At 42.1% G+C, this 18,754-nt stretch overlaps 2 protein-coding genes across 4 annotated transcripts; one reads left to right on the forward strand and one right to left on the reverse strand.

The window, feature by feature from the left end:
- Positions 1-2,049: 2,049 nt before the first annotated feature.
- Positions 2,050-5,927, forward strand: actr6 (ARP6 actin related protein 6 homolog). Its single transcript, XM_004069777.4, has 11 exons — positions 2,050-2,246; positions 3,153-3,270; positions 3,341-3,409; positions 3,493-3,616; positions 4,060-4,195; positions 4,265-4,321; positions 4,393-4,491; positions 4,612-4,690; positions 5,074-5,245; positions 5,311-5,449; positions 5,577-5,927. Exons 1-11 carry the CDS (start codon positions 2,179-2,181, stop codon positions 5,704-5,706), a joined length of 1,191 nt encoding a protein of 396 aa, XP_004069825.1. The 5' UTR covers positions 2,050-2,178; the 3' UTR covers positions 5,707-5,927.
- Positions 5,928-6,408: 481 nt separating this feature from the next.
- fuk (fucokinase) lies at positions 6,409-18,754 on the reverse strand. Of its 3 annotated transcripts, none has more exons than XM_011476412.3 (24): positions 18,411-18,754; positions 17,671-17,822; positions 16,332-16,382; positions 16,123-16,248; positions 15,871-15,943; positions 14,213-14,310; positions 14,053-14,133; positions 13,791-13,910; positions 12,802-12,973; positions 12,375-12,481; positions 12,091-12,192; positions 11,819-11,992; positions 11,235-11,308; positions 10,177-10,532; positions 9,749-9,983; positions 9,506-9,672; positions 9,216-9,443; positions 8,248-8,391; positions 7,873-7,992; positions 7,588-7,775; positions 7,393-7,492; positions 7,002-7,225; positions 6,718-6,808; positions 6,409-6,668 (listed from the first exon to the last, which is right to left on the reverse strand). In XM_011476412.3, exons 1-23 carry the CDS (start codon positions 18,490-18,492, stop codon positions 6,731-6,733), a joined length of 3,252 nt encoding a protein of 1,083 aa, XP_011474714.1. In that variant the 5' UTR covers positions 18,493-18,754; the 3' UTR covers positions 6,409-6,668; positions 6,718-6,730. The 3 variants fall into 3 exon arrangements, with proteins under 3 accessions (XP_011474714.1, XP_020559874.1, XP_011474713.1); XM_020704215.2 differs by having other exon boundaries at positions 6,409-6,808; positions 18,411-18,593; positions 18,679-18,734; XM_011476411.3 differs by having other exon boundaries at positions 6,409-6,808.

The following is an 18,754-nucleotide window of genomic DNA, read 5'->3' on the forward strand; positions in this document are numbered from 1 at the left end:
AACAATGATATCCGATCTGAACCAACCCGACTGCCCAGAAGAGGGTGTGGGCGTGATGACTTTTTACAGAACACCTTCTGCCTCAGTGCATTTAATCTGTGGTGCTTTTATACACGACCTTTTTATATATGACCATCTCAAATCCAAGGTTTGTTGTTGATTTTGACTCATCACTCAGCTTAAGATCATTCAATTTGATTATTATTTCAAATTTTAATTGTAAAAAATGTTTCCTGAACAGAATTTTTCACGTGAAGAAGTGAAGGAAGAACTGAGATGTCTTCAAAAGTAGGCAAAGGGATTCAGAGATAATAATAATAATTTCTCTAGTTCACCTGAAAGCCATGAAGTTTCTCCAAATATTGACATAAAACAGTTCAGATGTTGCTTCAAGTCAGCAGCGGTTGTTATCTGAACCAGGAACTCACATAAAAAATGTAGAGGGTAGGATATTCCTGATGATTGTGTGATAAGTACATTGTCTGTGTTGATTGAACAAACATTCTGCAAAGATGCCTCATTGTTCCGTATCAACACAACTGTCTAAACTCTACTCAACCTGAAACTTTTAAAAGTATTTACACAATAAACAGTAGAACATCTCATATTGTTTCTAAGAAAATGTATCCAGAGATGATAAACAAAAACCACACTGTTCATGACCTGCAGAAACAAGTCACCAGAAACATGAGAAATGAGAAAGTAAATCGGTGTCAGCATTGCTTTTATTTCATTGATTTTCAACAGCAAATTTGAATGACTGCTCTTGAGGGTGCTTTTTAAAATTCATATGTTCAGACAGGTATGCTAGAGTAAACAGTGACACCGACATCATGTGTGCCCAATCAATCAGAAGATATAAGTGTAGAATTTGTTGAAAATTGTAAAGACCCCAAATTCCCACTTTTGGAATATGGAATGACGTCCAGCAGCAGGGTAATGGTACATACGCTTGTTCTCTCTCCAAATGTTTGGCCTCAGATACAGTCAATGTGTCTGTTTTTGGAGGAAGTCATCTTACACATTATTTATGTTGAAAAATAAAAATCGGTCTTTACCACAATAAGTCTGTTCAATAAACAAGGTCAAAGAAATTTAATTTACACTACTGGACAAATTTTATCCCGCAAAACATTATCTAAATTTAGAGTTGACTTAAACAACAGCTGTACTTTCTGACAGAAAAATCCTGAAACATGTTCTCATTTATTTTGGTCATGTGAATTTACTGACACATTCTGGAAAAAGAGCCACAAATTCATTACTGACTCTGTTTTTGCTGATTTTTAACTTTATTATAAAAACGTGATTTTTGGTTTTAAACAATTTAATCACAAAGATAGTGGTTCTTTCTTTTTTCTAACTGTGATTCTATTTCTGGAAAAATTTCAAAATCTCAAAGGTAAATTTTCTAATGAAGTACCTTAACTTTTCTTGCTTTTCTTACTGAAAATGGAACTCCAGCAATAAAATGTATTCAATAAAACTAATCTAGTTCCATTGTGGTTTTTTTTTCCTTTCTCTTTGTGGATTTTTTCTTTTGATATACTTTGATGCTAATTTTATAAAATGTTTTTGTTTTCAACAGAAGCTAAAAACGTAAATAATAATAATAACTTCTATTTTGGAGTTGTGTTATGTTCTTACATTGTACTTTTATAGTGTTATATTTTTGTACTGTATTCTTCCAGCATTCAATAAAAAAAAATTAAAAATAAAAAAATAAAAAAAAGATGAGAAAAAAGGCAGATTGTTTGCTAAGTTTGTCAAATCTTCCTATTTGAAGAGAGTCCTAATTTTTTTTAATCATGTTTTTCTTTAATTACTTTATATAGAGAGAGGCGGGGACATGTTAATAGCGTATTTAGTTAGTTTGACAAACGAAAAATTCATTTATGTTAAAATATCTAAAAAGTGGAACTGTGACAGGAATGTGTTTCTGCACGAGCCACTTTTTCAGGAGGTACTTTGGCTTGTTCTTTGATTGGCTGAAAGAAAAAGATTACGCAGATGTGATTGGCTTTCCATCGTCCGGAAGAAAGATGAAAGACTGAATGTGATTGGCTAGAAGGAACAATTCTGAATGGTGGCTGATTTAGCCCGATCAGTTTACAATGTGCTTTTTGTGTAGTTACGACTTAAAAAACTAAATAGTTATTTAAATGTTTTTCTTCTAAAATGGCTACCTTAGTTTTGGATAATGGCGCGTACACGGCGAAGATCGGTTACAGTCTGGAGAAAGTCAGGTGAGGTTACTTTGTTTTAGCAAGGCTAACTTCACAGATGACGATGATGCTTTCAATCAATATTGCGTTTTTTTTTATTTCCCGAAAGATTAAAACCTCATTCCACTGGAAAACGTTTGTTTGTTGCACTGTGACATAAAGTCATGGGACTGAGTGTAGGGGGGTAATAGCAGTAAGCTATAAACGTTACAACAGAGATTTACCCTCGAACGAATCGAATGCGGCAAAATTGCTTTTCTTGTCAGGCAAACACATTATGACTTTTACTTTGGTAAATCAAAGAACAATTTTGCAAAAATGGACATAGGAAAACAAAAGGTTTTTTTTTCCAAGTTCTTTTTGGTACTCAAACCTTAGACTTAGAATACTCCAAATATTTTGTCTGTTACAGGTACTATTAGGTTACAGGTTCCCCTGTTTCTATTATTGGCAACAGTTTTTGTTTGTTTATGCATTTGTGATCTGAGTTTGTGCTAATCTGGTAGCAGAATCTTCAGATCCTAAGATACTTTTATTGTTCGCAAACAAAAGTATTGTGAGGATGTTGTGAAAATATTCTATGTAATAAAAAAAATCTAGCTTTGCATGTGAACACAAACTTAACTTTGTTAGGAAGGGAAACTGTCAATATTTGTGTCGTGATGTTTAGTCTCCGTTATGTTTTTGTCTACTGAATTTCATCTACAAAAGTCTTTGTTTTCTCCATTCTTCTGATTGAACCAGTAGAAGATTTAGTGACACTTTTTTACCCTTTTTCTTCAGATGTGGGAAGTTTATTTAGGTTTTTTTTCACGTTTTTATGCCAGATCTCTAGCATTTGTGTGGGTTGAAGATCTTACTGGATGTGACGTTTTTACATTTTGTTTTTTCCAATTTAACTTGGTTTCTGTCTTTATTTTTCTTCAGCGTGATTCCCAACTGTCAGTTTCGCTCAAAGAATTCCCGGCTAAAAACGTTCACGGCGAATCAGCTGGATGAGATCAAAGATCCGTCGGGTCTCTTTTACATCCTCCCCTTTCAGAAGGTGAGGTTGCCTCTGCAGGTCCAGTGCAGGTTGGGTAACAGTTTCTTACTAGGTGCTCATGTCTGTGCAGGGTTACCTGGTCAACTGGGATGTTCAGAGGAAGGTGTGGGATCACCTTTTTGGAAAGGAGATGTTTAAGGTGCACTTGTCCGTTTTTGTATGTTAGTCATGCATGTAGTTAAGTAGGCTCTTCCAGCTGCTGACTATGAGTTCCTTGTGTAGGTTGACTTTGCAGACACCAGCATCATCATCACAGAGCCATACTTCAACTTCACCTCCATCCAGGAGTCCATGAATGAGATCCTCTTTGAAGAATACCAGTTTCAGTCTGCTCTTCGAATCAATGGTGAGTTCATCAAATGACCAGAATATCAAACAAGCGCATTTAAAAAGAGTTTATAGGAATATGTTTATCTCAAAGAGTCATTTTTATGTAGGAAAAATAGGTTTTGACAGGGAATTTAAAAAACGTTAAGAAGAGAGCATTTTAAAAGTTTGAGCAAAGTTTTAACACAGGTTTTGAAGAATCACGCAGATAAATACTAAAAGATCATTAAGTAAGAACAAGCATCCTCTTTGACTTACAAAAAAAGATTTCCTCCTGGTTTCAAAATAAAAGCAGACATTTTCATTCTGTGGTCCAAAAACGACCACAGTGGCTGCAATGATGTCTCACATGAATTGTGCTGTTAACTCGATGCTCAGACAAAATCAAGGTTAGAATATGGAGTCGTTTTGCTCTAATGAAAGAACAGAGATTTGACATTTACTGCCTTTGTTCTCCTCCAGGTGGCTCTCTGAGCGCTCATCACTGCTTCCACTCCAAACCGTCTGAGCTCTGCTGCCTGGTGGTGGACTCTGGGTTCTCCTTCACACACATCGCCCCCTACTGCCGCAGCAAGAAACTGAATCATGGCATCCGCAGGTAAGACTGTGCTGTCTTATGGCCCTTATGACCGTGAGAATACCAACTGTAAACACTTTTGTGTTTCAGAATCAATGTTGGGGGAAAACTGCTCACCAATCACTTAAAAGAAATCATCTCCTATCGGTGGGTTTGTGTCTGCAGCTTTACGTTTATCAAATAAGTTACTGAATAATTCTTTGCAACGACTTCTCCAGCCAGCTGCACGTGATGGATGAAACTCATGTGATCAACCAGGTGAAGGAGGACGTCTGCTACGTCTCACAGCAGTTTTACAAAGACATGGAGATCGCGCAGTAAGACAGATGCACGTCTATTGTTGCTGGTCCACCTGTGTGATGTTAAACGTGTCTCAGAGACATTCACCAGACTTTTTAAAGAAAAGGAGAACCCTTTCACATTTACTGTGTTTGCAGACTGAGAGGTGAGGACAACGATTTGATGAGAGACTATGTTCTTCCTGACTTCAGCGCCATCAAAAAAGGCTTTTGCAAGGTGAGATGCTCTCATCTCCTCTCCTTTGTGACATAACGGGCATTCAAAATGAAAAATAACCCAAAAGAATATCCATTATATTAATATTTAAACTGTTGCATTGGTTTTCTCTGGGCACTCCGGCTTCCTCCCAGTCCAAAAACATGCTTCAGATGTTTATTGCTTCAGATGTTTATTTGTGACTCTTAATTGCCCCTAGGTGTGCATGTGAGTCACCATGTGACTGGTGACCTGTTCAGGCTGTAGCTTTGCTCCAACAACCTTGTAATTCAGTGGGTTCAGACGATGGACGGATGGACTCCTAAACAATATTTTCATTATGAAAGGTTCATGATGAGTGAAGCCTGTAGTTCTTACATCTTATCATCTGATCTGCCCTTTAGCCACGTGAGGAGATGGTCTTCAGCGGGAAGTATAAGACAGGCGAGCAGATCCTGAGGTTGGTCAACGAGCGATTTGCTGTTCCTGAGACGCTTTTCCACCCGTCAGACATCGGCATCCAGGAGATGGGGATCCCAGAGGCCATCGTAGACTCGGTCCAGTCCCTTCCAGAAGGTCCGTTCCTTAGAATGAAGCCAGCTGCTCTTGGGAACTCAGTAACCGCTTATGTCTGTCCACAGAGATGCAGCCTCACTTGTACCAGAACATTGTTCTGACTGGAGGAAACATGCTGTTCCCGGGCTTCAGAGAGCGTCTGGAGGCGGAGCTACGGTCACTTGTCCCCGCCCACCTCCCAGTATCAGTGCTTCTACCTCCAAAGTAAGAGTCCAGGTTTGCAGACTGTGTCATCATGATATTGCAAATATCTGATCCAGGTTGACCTTGAGAAGTGGTCTGACATTATAGGTTTTCTCAGGATTTTCTCCCGTGTTCTTCCGTTTTTCAGTCCAGTCTGCCACGCGTGGGAAGGAGGGAAGCTACTGGCTCACAGTCCGGACTTTGATGAAATGGTGGTGACGCGGGAGGAATACGAGGAGAATGGACACTGTGTTTGTGAAGACAAGTTTGACATCTGAGGAAACGACACGCAGATGCAGTGTCGAACTGTTTTCCCCGTTCACATGAATCCACTGAATGGGGAACGGGTCAGAAAAGGCGTTTTCTTTGAGCAGCTTCATGTTCCTGCAGGTCCAGTCGAACGTCTCTGAAGGTGTAAAGGTTCAGTGTTAAATCATTCCTAATGTGAGACGATCCACTTCTTTTGATTTTTGTCAAAAAAAAAAAGGATGAACTTTTTTAAACTCCGGCTCCATTTTTATCTAACTATATACCTAAATACCTGTCTTCTATACACGGTCAGAAAGACCCCCCCCCCCCCCTCTCCCTCATGTAAATATAATAAATGGTAAATGACCCGGTTTGTGTTCTGGCTGTTTTTACCTTAGAACCTGCCCCTGGAGACTCGATTCTAAAGGGATTGATCAAACCTGACAAATATAGAATCGAGATGAAGAATCTTTAAACTATAAATGCTTATTTTTGTGAATGTGATCACCAGAACGGTCACCTGAGGATCCATCAGAGATTAGAAGAAAGAAAATGTAGAAATCTCTAATCTCAAAAATAATTTGAGCCTCCTCATCTTTCATTGAACGCTTGATTCTCTGAGGTGGAAAAAAAAATGTGATCAGAGCCAGAGGAAAAGCACCGCTGATCTCCGCTCTGACCCTGAAGCTCCTCTGCTGATCCTTAAAAGGAAAGGAAATGATTTGATGCCGTCAGGTTAGATAGGAGTTTATTTGATCATATCACAGATGCTCCAGATCAATCCTGGACAAAACATGTATCCTAAAATAGAAACATGCCATCACTATTATCAAAATAGATTCCAGAAATATTTAAAAAAAAGACACTTTTGTACTCAGAACAACTTTGGTCTCCTCGTCATCGCTGTGTGTTTTATCATATTGATCAGCTGTAAAACACTAGTAAAAAACCGTATCTTCCATCATTAAACACATATTGTGTACTTTTATTGTTGGCTGAAGTATGTACTGAAACTGATGAGCTGGAAACTGTTAATCCATTAGGCTTTGGGTTCTAAGTGTCTGTCGGCTGCACCACTGTGATCCCGTCCATGTCCAGCTCCACATAGTGAACGCTGAAGTCTCCCAAACCCTGAAACACATCAGTCAGGATTAGCAGGAGCGGCACAGGTTGACAAGAACCCACTGATTCATTCCTCATATCCCTAAAAGATCTTAAAGAACACAAACATGTGGGCCAAAGGAACTGAAAGCAGTTGGTGGTATCAGCAATTTATGATCTAACTCAGACGCTCAAACTGTTGGAGCGCTCTGCTGGTTCTTACCGTAGTGTTTCTGAGGACCTGCAGCACCACTTCCTGCTGTCGAGGTTCTTTGGTCAGCAGGTACAGGAAACCCCCGCCTCCGGCTCCAGCCAGGCTCTGACCCAGGACGAGGGGCCTGAGGGCGTTCATCAAGACCCGAACTGAGGCCGGCTCGCAGCCGGGCGCCATCAGCTTCTTGTGCTGCCAGGAGCGGTCCAGACACTGACCCAGTCTGGACAGAGAACCTGAGGACAAAGGGCTTGCTAGAGCGGGAGGTGTCTCTGCTGACGTGTGATGCTTTGCAGAAAACTTAAACTGGACACAAGACCAGGACTGGTAGCCTGGTTTAAGACTAGCAGGTCATTTTTTTAGATGTTTGATTGTCGTGCCCCATGTGACCTTTCTATCTCACCGTCTGAGCATGCTCGGGCGCACTCCTCAGAGTTAGACACCAGCTGCTGGGCGTTCTGGACCATCGCCGGCAGACGGCTGTACCAGCTGCGGACCACATCCTGCAAACACACCACATTTTGAAAATACGCAGCCTTTAATATGAGCCCAAACCAGGAGCTAAAGTCAGAACATCGGAAAAGTGTCGAGTAAAAACCTGCAGCAGGTTACGAGCAAGCCGGGTTTTTCCGGTGTAAACCAGCAGGAGGTGCTGTTCCAGAGACGCCAGGAACTGCTCCCTCAGACTGAGACGCTCCACTTCCACCCGAAGAGGCAAGTGCGCTCTGGAACGGCCCACCTTGACTCCGCCCACAAGACCCCCAACTTGGTCCTGCCAGCCCCCACCTGGACAAGAATCAGAAAGAGAAGGAGGCAGCAGAGAAGGTCAGGGAAGTCTAAGCTAAAAAAGAAGCTGGTGTTCAGGAGGCAGGAAGTCTCCGACCTGTGGTCAGAATCTGCTCCAGATACAGGACTGCATGGATCAGGGAGTCCGTGTCGTACGTCTGACCCGTACATCTGTACACTGCAGCCAAAAGTGCCCCCGCCAGGATACTGCTGGTACCTGCACGAGAAGCCCAGCTCTCACAGTCAATTCAGCATGTTCCAGATGTAGTTTTTTTTCTTCTGTTTTGTGTTTCTGGTGTTCAAAATTTTGGATGTTTGTTTTTCTGGATCAATGAACCTCATTTTATTTTGTTTACCGCACAATTTACAGATTTTCATTTATTTTTTGGGCTATATCTAGAGGCTTTGGGAGTTTTTGTGATTTTCTTTTTCTCAGCTGTACGTATGATTTTTGTGTTGGTCAGTTTCTCACCCAACCCAGATCCGGTAGGCAGCTCAGACCAGCTGTGGAGCTCCACCCCTCCACCCCACCTCTGCATCAACTGATGCTCCAGAGGATCCTGGGAGGACAAAGACACCAGACCGCTGCAGACACACACTGCTTTCAGCAGAGCTCCTGCAACAAGAAAACAACTCAATCTTTTTAGGGGAACAATGGACCCGTTTCGCATTTCATTCTTTAATCTGTATTATATCTTAAACCCTGAAATTTTAAACAATGATTTGTCTCTTGTTTAGATCTCAACCTAGCTGTTGTAGCTGCTTCACACTTCCAGGCACTCCAGTCTGCTTATTGTGAAGGTAAATCACACCAAATTGATGGGTCTGAAAATATTCTCACTTGTTCAAACTGAGTTTATGCAACTATTTTGGTGTGATCACAGAAGTAAACCTTCAACAGTTGGTGTCCTGAAGGCTCCTAACCTAATGTCTTATCTGCCAGAGTGATTGCACCCAGAACTGCTCGACTTTTGCAATGAGCTCAGTAAATTTGCAGACACAAGCCCTGTTCTTCAAATCTGAAGGTTTAACCAAATCAGTCTGAGTCTGATGTTTGGAACGAAACGTTTGACTGAATCTGCAGAAGTTTTTCCTCTAACCTATTCCTTAACTTTTGCCGTATCCAGCCGTGCAGTTTTAAACCAGATGCCAGCTCGGATGAGGAAAACAAAGACGTACACGGATCTATTCGTCTACAGGTGGAGGCATCAGAATGTGCGGAGCAGGGAGCCCGCATATTTTCTACGTCACAAATACAATCTTTTTCAAAGGGCACTTTTTTATTTGCTTCAGATTCACAAGGTTTTGTATAAAAATACTCAGAAATGCAAGTTTAGCCTAAATTGTCTTTATATATGTCCTCCATCATCAGAAAAACGACACATGAACCTTTTTAGAAACAACATTTTCATCGGGACTGGAAGAAGCTTGGTTCCGTACCCGGAGCGTGAGGCTGGCAGTAGTCCTTCAGATCCTCCAGGCTCTCACACACCGTCTCCATGGAAACCCTGCTTTCTTGCCCTCCAGAGTAACTGACCAGTCGGAGGTGAGGTTCCAGGATGCGTCTGGCTTTGGCGCCAATTGGACGCCTACCATCGACCTTCACTGCAATGTTTGTCACAGAACCGCCGTGCTCAAAGGCGATGGGTGGGGTGTCGCTCCAGCCACCTAAAACATGAAGACTAGATATCCATGTACTCCGCAGCTTCTAGCCCCCCCCCCAGACACACCTGCTAAGTCCAGCCGGGCTGGACACTGAACTTCCTGCCACTGCTGAAGCGGCGGGACCTCCCCCTGTCCAATGGAGATGAACATCTGCGATGACATCACAGCTTGTCGCAGTAGCACCTGTCCAGCGCCCTCGTAGTGCCGCGCTGCTCTGACCAGCAGGTCGGGTCTGTAGGGGGGCAGCACCACAATAGCTCATGCTCTATTCCTTGCAGTAATGAAGAGGCTGGCGGGAAAAGTCCCACCTGCTGAGCCACAGCTGCCTCTGCACGGCGAGGGCTTTGACTCCGCCTTTTAGATCCCCCTTCTCCAGGAGAGCATAGGCTGAACTCCAGAGCTCGTTAGCAGCTGGTCCACTTCTCAGACCCCCTTTGCCGCCCGCCATGCACACCAAAACATCAGCAATGCAGGACAGACAGCGAGCGGCCGCGCCCAGCTCTGCCTTAGGCTTCGCCGTCTGCCCTTCACTTCCTGCAGCGACTAAAATCAAGGGGAGCCATTTCTCTCAGTCTAACAACCACATCTTTTGTTTCACATGCAGAGGGAACATCAGGGGTGCAGTTTGGGCTTTTAGGGACCATTGTTTGACACAAATCTCCTACACTGCAAATGCCTTTATTCATCCATATTTACTCTTGAGACTTTGGAACTGAACTTTCCCACAAAGACTCACTGTTGTCAAGAGTCTCCAGCAGCGCCCCCTGATGGCCTCTCAGCACCGCGGCTCTGAAGCAAGGCAGCAGGCAGACGTTACTTCGACTCTGCAGGGCATCAGTTACTCGCTTCCTCCCCGCCAGGAACAGCAACTCCTCTCTCCACTGGAGCTCCGCCTCCTGACGAGTGAGGGACAGCACCTCTCGCAAGGAAATCCTCCACGACTCCCTCCACCTTTGCAGGGAGCCAGCCCCCCCCAGGAGCCAGCCAGCACCCCCCTCAGCATTTAAAGTGCCTGCTCTGGGGTGGAGGACTGGGAATAACCGAGCATCCAGGAGGGAGCGCTGTACTCCTTTGACCCACAGCTCCTCAGGCCTGAGGTGGAGTTGGAGGGGCAGAAAATGAGGTGAGTGAGCAAAAAGGATGAGTAAAGGAAAAACATGAGCAGAAATGAAAAGATATCACCTCTGAGCCAAAATTTCACTCCTGTAACAAACTCAAAAACCAGGGTGGAGATTTGCATAAACCTAGTGAACCCGGTGAAAATGAATATCAGAATTTTCAACATGGTGATTTCTATCCAAAAACATGAAACGGGGGCTTGGCGGCTATTCTGTGGCAAAATCTATAATTTGACGATTTTCACATTTTTGCAAAAATATTGGAAAAAACTCTGGCTTAAGCGGTCTTCACAAAATGTTACATACACACACACACACACAAAAGTGCCGTTTCCCTGTTGCTCGCACAGTTTTCACTGGAATGTTGTGAATATTGAATACATGAGTCATTGGTTCAAGCTGAACGAAACAACAAAAACATATTTGTTTTTCACAAAAACGAATACCGGTACGTTATAATAAGTTGATGTTATAAGTATAATATCACAAAAACTTCCACAAAAACAATGCCACTTGAAGCTTTAATTGATCTTACTTTTACTTCTTTTAGGTAAGATGATAAAAAAAAAATAGTATTACATTTTCTATCAATCCAAGTATCACAACAGTTTTTGAAGGCTCTAACCGTTCGTGAGCTATGAGCATGAAAGCCTCCTCATGTGGTTTTAGTTCTTACTGGATTCCTGTTCTGCAGAAGAAGATGCTCCACTTCTGGTTGAGGAAGGAGGCACTGCTGTCATCACATGAGACCTGACGGATAGAGAAGTGACAGAGGGAAAAACGTATTAAATTCATCTTTAGCCTGTGAAAAAACAGAGGTTTTCAGGAACTTCCTTCACTTTCACATGTTTTGTAGACTACAGAATCTCTTTTCTACAGATCAAATGTGTCACCCTATCGTAAATAATCTGTTTTTACAGCCTTAAGTTAGTTTTATGTCCAATTTTAATTGAAAGGAACATTTTTTAAACAAAAATTGTTCAAACGTAGTGCATTGTGGTCTATGCTCTCCAATCTAGTGAGGATCGATGAATTTTGATGATTTTTAAGCTGAGACTTCTGGGAAATTTCCAGGAAACTAGATTTTGGAATTGTATATTCAGTCAGCCTTACAAAATGGCGAACGCATATATTTGCACACAACCTTAGTGTCTAAAATTTACCATAACAACAGCATAACACCCCTTCCGCTGAGGAATATCTCCACAAAAAGTTGAAGGTTTCAGGTGTGGTGACCTCACAGTCGCTCAGTTTGCTCACCTGTAGGTCGTCGTGAGCGCCCATCACAGTGTGCACGGTCAGCCTCAACTCGCCCAGCTCAATCCGATGTCCCTGAATGATGATGTCATTTCCCACAGCCAGTTGCCTGATGAAGGAACACCCTGACGCCTCCAGACCTGACAGCAGGCACCCTGATGGGATGTCCAGAGGACCCTGAGGGACGCCAGAGGAAACCGCACAAACTCTTATATTCAGAATTCTTTTTTAATGAACAAATAGATTTAAACGCTAAAAAGAATCCTAACCCTAACCTGTAGGTGGCAGTGTTGCACCACCGCTCCTGTTGCCACTGCAACATCTCCCTCCACAATGCTGTTAATCACTTGAGCTCCTTCACTCACCTGGTTGAGCATCTGCAGAAAAAAACCCACCATCATGAGAGGGAACAGGAATTTCCTGACTCCTCATCCTCATCCTCGTTCCATCCTCAGAATGGAACGAGTACGAACACAATGAGCTGATTATCTCTGTAAGTGTTTTCAGGATGTTTTCTGTGAAAAACAAAACAATTGTTACTGAAGAGTCAAGGAGCCACCTGGATGTGAGACAGAGTGTTTCTGCTCGTCCGATCATGGCTTAAACGCTCTACATGCTCCTTTCCAGACAGAGTCAGGTAGTCATAGCAACCACCAGGGACATACACTGAGGATGAGAGCAGAGACATATGAAAATTCTTGATGATGTAAACAGAGGTGTACTTGCATGTGTGATTGCACATGAAAAAAAACTCCTATAAGCAGTTGGTCAAAATACTGTGGAGCTGAACAAAACCCCTCTGCAGCAAATAAATGATTGACAGTTCAGTATGTTAATTTTCAGATCTTGGAGAACGTCCCCCTGCTTTTAAAAAAAGGAAATATTCACTTAGCCTCTCTACAGCATCAGCTTTGGATTTTTTCATCCATAAACCAGTCCGAATTGCCTTCCTAGATGAATAAGTTGTTTACAGAGCAGCAGCTGACCAACAGAGAGCGGAGCTCCTCTCAGGATCCTCCACAGCTGTGCCCTGCCGCTCTTCAAGGCTGCCCCCTGTGGGGGAGCTGTGGTACTGCATTCGGCTTTCTCATCACCCACAAACTGATCCAGAGTCAGATCTGAGCAGAGACACTTCAGCAGGTCCAGGAACAGGGAGATCTGTTAAATGAAGAGCGAGCACCAGGATGAAGTTTCGTATAAACATCAGATCTTTTTCTCCAAAAAAAAAAACAGATTCAATGTTTGGCATCATGGCAGTTTATTAAAAAAAAAACTCTTCTTCACTCATTTCCAATTTCCAATTATATTTTACCTCCTTTTAAATGCAGAGTGTGTTTGTGGTTACCATGGTGACCAGGTTCTTCTTTATCCAAACAATATTCATAAATATTTAGTGGATCTTGTGTTTTCTGTCTTATAATATTTCAAAATTGAATTCACCTGAGGTTTTTGAGTAATATCAGGTTTTCTTTAAAAATAAAATAATTATGCACATTTGGAGAGTGACTATAAAAACCTTTAGTTTACATTTGAAATGTTTGTAACTAGTTGTAACTCTTCTCAAATATTCAAAAAAATAATAAAATCAAGGCAAGGTTTAACCTTTTGTTATAGATCTTTGTTTTTGTAACATTTCTGTAAACAAAACAGAAAACAAAATTAGTTGTTCTTTTTTTAACATTAAAATAAATTTAGAAAATTGTTTTAAACTACATTTAACATTTTATGTCTAATTTTAAATCAGTGTTAAAAGTCGTTTTACCTGACACTTTGATTTAAAAATATAAATATGTTTTATGTAAAATGTTTCTTTTATTTCAACTTTTTTTAAACTATATATTTTTAAATAAAAAAAACTTCATAAATAAGAATATAGTGTTTTTATCCTGAAAATCTAAATCAGGAGGGACGTTTTAAATAACTTCATTGTGATGTGGCAGGCGTGCCTTCCAGGTGAGTGATGTGTCAAGGGCACCTGAAGGGGCGGGGCTCCAGAGTCCAGGCCCAGGTAGGTGCATCCGTCGAGGGGAGGTGTGACGTGAGTCTGTAGCAGCTTCTCTGACACTGACCTGCAGAAGAAGACCGGGCCTGAAACCTGCAAACACACGTCACACAAAAAAACAAACATAGATGAACTTCTGATCAGAAAAAGGTTCACAGCAAAAAGCTGCTCCAGAACCTGAGGACGACCAGACAGGTTCAGGTTCTTATGGATCATGATATCACTAAAGACGTACAAGCGGCACTTTCCCGTCAGACATCAAAGCCTGTTGGATCTGCTCCTGGGTTCCCCTGTAGATGATGTTCCTGACCCGCCCCTGTAGACGACCCCATCATGAGTGAAGCAGCAGCAGAGCAGACAGGTGTAGTAGGAAAACCATTGGACAAGGAGCGCACCTGCGGGTCGGTCAGGTAGACACCGTGATTTGCTGCATATGAGACTTCGCCCGGCAACGCCAAAACTCGAACGCCAGAGAAACCCTCCCAGGTCAGAGCTGCCACACAAACACACAGACCCGATTGGCTGTCATGGTTAATGTGTTCTGGTGTTAAAACTACTCAGGTGTAGCATCTTTGGAAACAACAATATTTTTATACACCTTGATGTTTTAAACTTCATTCAAAAACAACAAACTCTGGCAGTTTTATTCTGAGGGGTCTTAAAGTCTGTTTTCAAATCATTCCCAGGTTTCTTTTTTAGTTATGATTGTTGGGGTTTATGTAGTTATCATTTGTTTACACGCTATTATCGCTTCAATATGATGATGTTTTAGTTCTTTCAGTAAAAAACACAGACGTGCTAATTATACAAGATATGATGTGGTTCTCCCTGATTGAATGACCCACTTTTATGTCATCAACCCCAGCTCCCAATAAAACCAGAAGGATACACTGGGACATGATCACAAAGGAGCTATTCATTATTGTAGTTTGTTTCTGGTTGGATTAATATGACTCCATTTATAGGAACAGAGCTGTGAAAACAAAAGGTCTGAAGCAAGAGTTTTTGGGATTTGCCCCGTTTTGATTTTGCGCACCGAGCCTCTTCTTATTATAGGCGCCGGACCGGTAGAGCCCGGAACTTTTGGAGGCTATACCGCCTATAAGGTTACTGTTGTTCTTTACAATCCCAATGCCTGGCTGATGGTTAAAATAATTTAAAATGACAACAACAACAAAAAGACACGCGTCGACAATACCACATTAGCATTGACGATTTTTATAGTCGATTAGTCGTTGACGGAGCAGAGCAGGGAGCGCGTGACCCTCCGACTGTAGCAGCAGCATCACAGCTACAGGCTTTTTCAAACACCATTTTTTCAACACAATTTGAAAAAGAAATACTCAGAAATGCAGTTTTAATCTTAATTTTCATTATATATGCCTCCATCATTAGAAAAATGCAACGAGAACATGTTAAATACAGATGATTTTCATGCGAGTGGGTCTTTAAAGGGCCTAAAGTTTAGGCCCTAAACCATGCAAAAAGTGCACAGAGTGATAACAGCCCCTCCCAGGGAAGAGTCTGCACTGCCAGCACCGTCCCCAGGCTAACAGACACACCCATTTTCTCCACTGAGCTAGTGGTAGTCGGCAACCTGTTCCACTCAAAGAGCCATTTGGATCAGTTTCCCATAGGAATTAAAGCACAGGGAGCCGCAACACTAGAGGTGTTAGGAAAAAAATTGTTTCACCGATATATGGCGATAGTTCATTTGGAGATCCTTGTATTGATTCAAAATGCTGTCAGGATATTTATTTAATTAATTATTTTTATTATTTATGAGCATGAGGTTTCCTTTGATCTTTTGTCCATTTGACACAACCTTGAAAATACTTTTTTCGTCTGTCAAACACCCAGAGGTGTTTGATGAGTGAGATGATGGAAACAAATTCACTTTGATGCAGACTCTTTTCTATTTTTATTTCTTTAAATCCAGTAAACCTAATAAAGTATATGAATGAGGATCCTACAAAAATCCTGATCCAGATTGTCAGATATTGTTTTAGATTCCTTTTTTATCAGAGACTGAATAGTGTGTTTTGGTACAAACCAAAGTCAGGTGGAACAGTGAGGATCATGTCAGTGCTGCAGACCCACACACCAGGAGGAGACCCAGGACAGATCTGAAAAACAAACAATTTAGTGTTTATTTCTAAAAAATTACCATGTCACCCTGAATAACTACAAAGTCACTACAGCTGTAGGTTTCAGTAAAATGGACTTGTTACAAACATTTCTGTATAATTTTTATTTCTTCAGAGGGTTTTGAAGTTATGCTGCTGTGAGGCAGCTCACAGCAAACCTGCATGTTCAGACAGTCCAGCAGCAAGTCCAAGCAGCAAACTGGAGCCTGGATCTGCTGATCGGGGTTCTCCTGGGGCAGCCAGCAGAACGCTCGGCTGCAAGAGCTCCAGGGAAAATCCCGGCCCTGCGCGACAAAAAATCCAAAGTTTTATCCTGACACTCCCAAGGATCTTCCGGAGAAAAGAAAAATCAAGCTACTGGACTCACAGTGTGTAGAATGAGGATGTGGGCTTCATCTAGGACATCAGCTGTAACCACCTGAAGAAAACAGAAGAGGAAGATGGGTGGGTCCTTCGGGCAAAAACCTTCTCCATGTGCCTTGAAAATACAGGGTTGTGTCATGAAAGGCCTCCAGCCTAAAAATTCTCAAACCACAATTGAAATCTGTGAAAGCTGCTGCGCTGTAGCAACCTAGTGGGGTAAGCCGAGAGGTGAACCATATAAGTATCATCACACAGGGTAAAGGAAACTATCAAATCTACTGTCTTGCTGTTGTGATAAACTGTGGGATAAGGATGTCAACAGATGCATAAATAAGAAGTCTGTGCTCAATATTTTTTTAATTGCTCAGAAAGTCTTCCTACTGTTTTTTCGTGTGTTTAAATTGGAGCTTTCTGGACCGGACTGACACCCTCGCCTACAGCGAGAAGGCCCTGATTTGAATCCCGGGCTAGGTCCTCTTTTTGTAGACTTTGCGTGCTCTCCTCCTCCACGCTGTGACTTTCTGCAGGCACTTCAGCTTTCTCCCACATAATAAAAAAAACTTGCTTCTTAGGTGAACTGGTGATTCTAAATTGTCTCTAAGTGTGAATTTGTGTGTGTGATTGTGTAGCTCTGCGACAGACTGTCCAGGGTGTACCCCGCCTTTGTCCTACAGTAGCTAGGACAGGCTCCGGGAACCCCGTGACCCAAAAAGGGATTAAGCCGGTTTGGAAAATGGATGCATATCCATATCTGGAAAAATAAAATCATGACTATGTGACACACATTGCTGGAGTTAAGGCAGTTTATCGGAGAAAAAGTTGTCTTTAAAAGAACCAGAAACGCCAATTTCAAAGGACTGGGTCCCTAACACCCCCCCCCCCCCCCCTGCACACTCTAAAAGATGATGTCACCATTCTAAACATTGTTGACTTTCATTATAAATCCAGAGAATGATGTAAAATTTCTATAATATATTGGAGCTGAAAAACTATATATATATATAATACAACTGAAATTGTCCAACATGTGCTGAATAAGATAAAGGTTGAAAGCTTTTCTAGTTGAAAGTGTGCAGTTTTGAAAAGGCACAAAGTTGGACAGAGCTGAACACTAAAACTTTAAAAACATAGGCAAAAAAAGTACAAGCAGGAATCTCCAGAATGAGCTGAACATTTTGACACCAAAATGGCTGAAAGTGTGGAGGAGTTATAGGCCAATGTGGCATGAAAAAACTGCTAGGTGGAAAGAGATTCCCAAATGTGTGAACGCTTTGAAGCCTTCGTGCAATAAAAAACTTCAAAAGAGGAGCGTGGCAGACATGTATGTGCGTCCATAAACTCACGGTGTGCCCTGCTCTGCTGCTCAGGTGCTCAGCAGCCACCAGCAGAGCGTTCAGAGTCGCTCCACCACTGCCCAGCGGCTCCTGGCGGTCCCGCACAGTCAAAACCAACGCACTCTGACAGAGAGCGCCCCGCTGCTGCCGCAACTCCAGCTCTGGACAACACATGTAAAACAAAGCACACGTACAAAAACACCATAATATATTCACAAAGTAGTAGATCTCCTATAAAGCAGTGATGTTTTGGGACTGTTGCTAGGCAACACAGACTTTCAACTCCCGCCAAAGATTTTCTATGGGGTTGAGATCTGGAGACTGGCTAGACCACTCCAAGACCATGAAATGCTTCTTACAAACACCACTTGCACAATTGGTGGCTGACTAAATGCTTTTTGCTCCACTATAAGCAAGGAAATAAAATATAGTGTAGAAATTTCTAAAATATGACATGTGGGCCAACCGAAATGTGTATTAATCCTATACTACTGCCCAGTCTACATTTACTTAACACATTGCAACATTGCTTGGGGATGCACTTTTACTACTTATTTACACAAAATAATTCTATTACAAAAAGGTTTGCGATTTACAATGTTCTCCAAATGGAACAAACTTAGTGTAAAAACATACATTTTAGATTTAAAAAAATAGTTATGTTCATCAGCGACATCTGCAGGCCGGAAATAGTACTGCAGGTTAAAGCAGCAGCGTCAGAGATCGTTTATTATGAGGATGATCCTCACCTCTTTGGAAGGCGTACACGCTGTCTTTGTGCTGGCAGGTGAGAACCACCACCGTCCACTGGAACCGGCTGGGCTCCGACATCTTTCCGCAGCACTTGTTTGCTAGTTACTTCCTGAATGACCCCAGACGTCGGGCGCATAACTCGTTTTGCAGCCCCGCGACGGCCTTTTAACTGAAAACGTCTGAAACAAACATCAGCGAAGTTAACACCGATGCCTCCTACCTTAAGACAGAAACCAAACAGGAAGATAACTTAACTAAACTAACACGGCTATTCAGGTTTTACGCATTGAGGCAGAAGTCTGACTGAGCGGGCTTCCGTACTTGCATACTATGACGTAGA

Source organism: Oryzias latipes, chromosome 6 (assembly GCF_002234675.1).
Source record: "Oryzias latipes chromosome 6, ASM223467v1".
NCBI lineage: Eukaryota > Metazoa > Chordata > Actinopteri > Beloniformes > Adrianichthyidae > Oryzias > Oryzias latipes.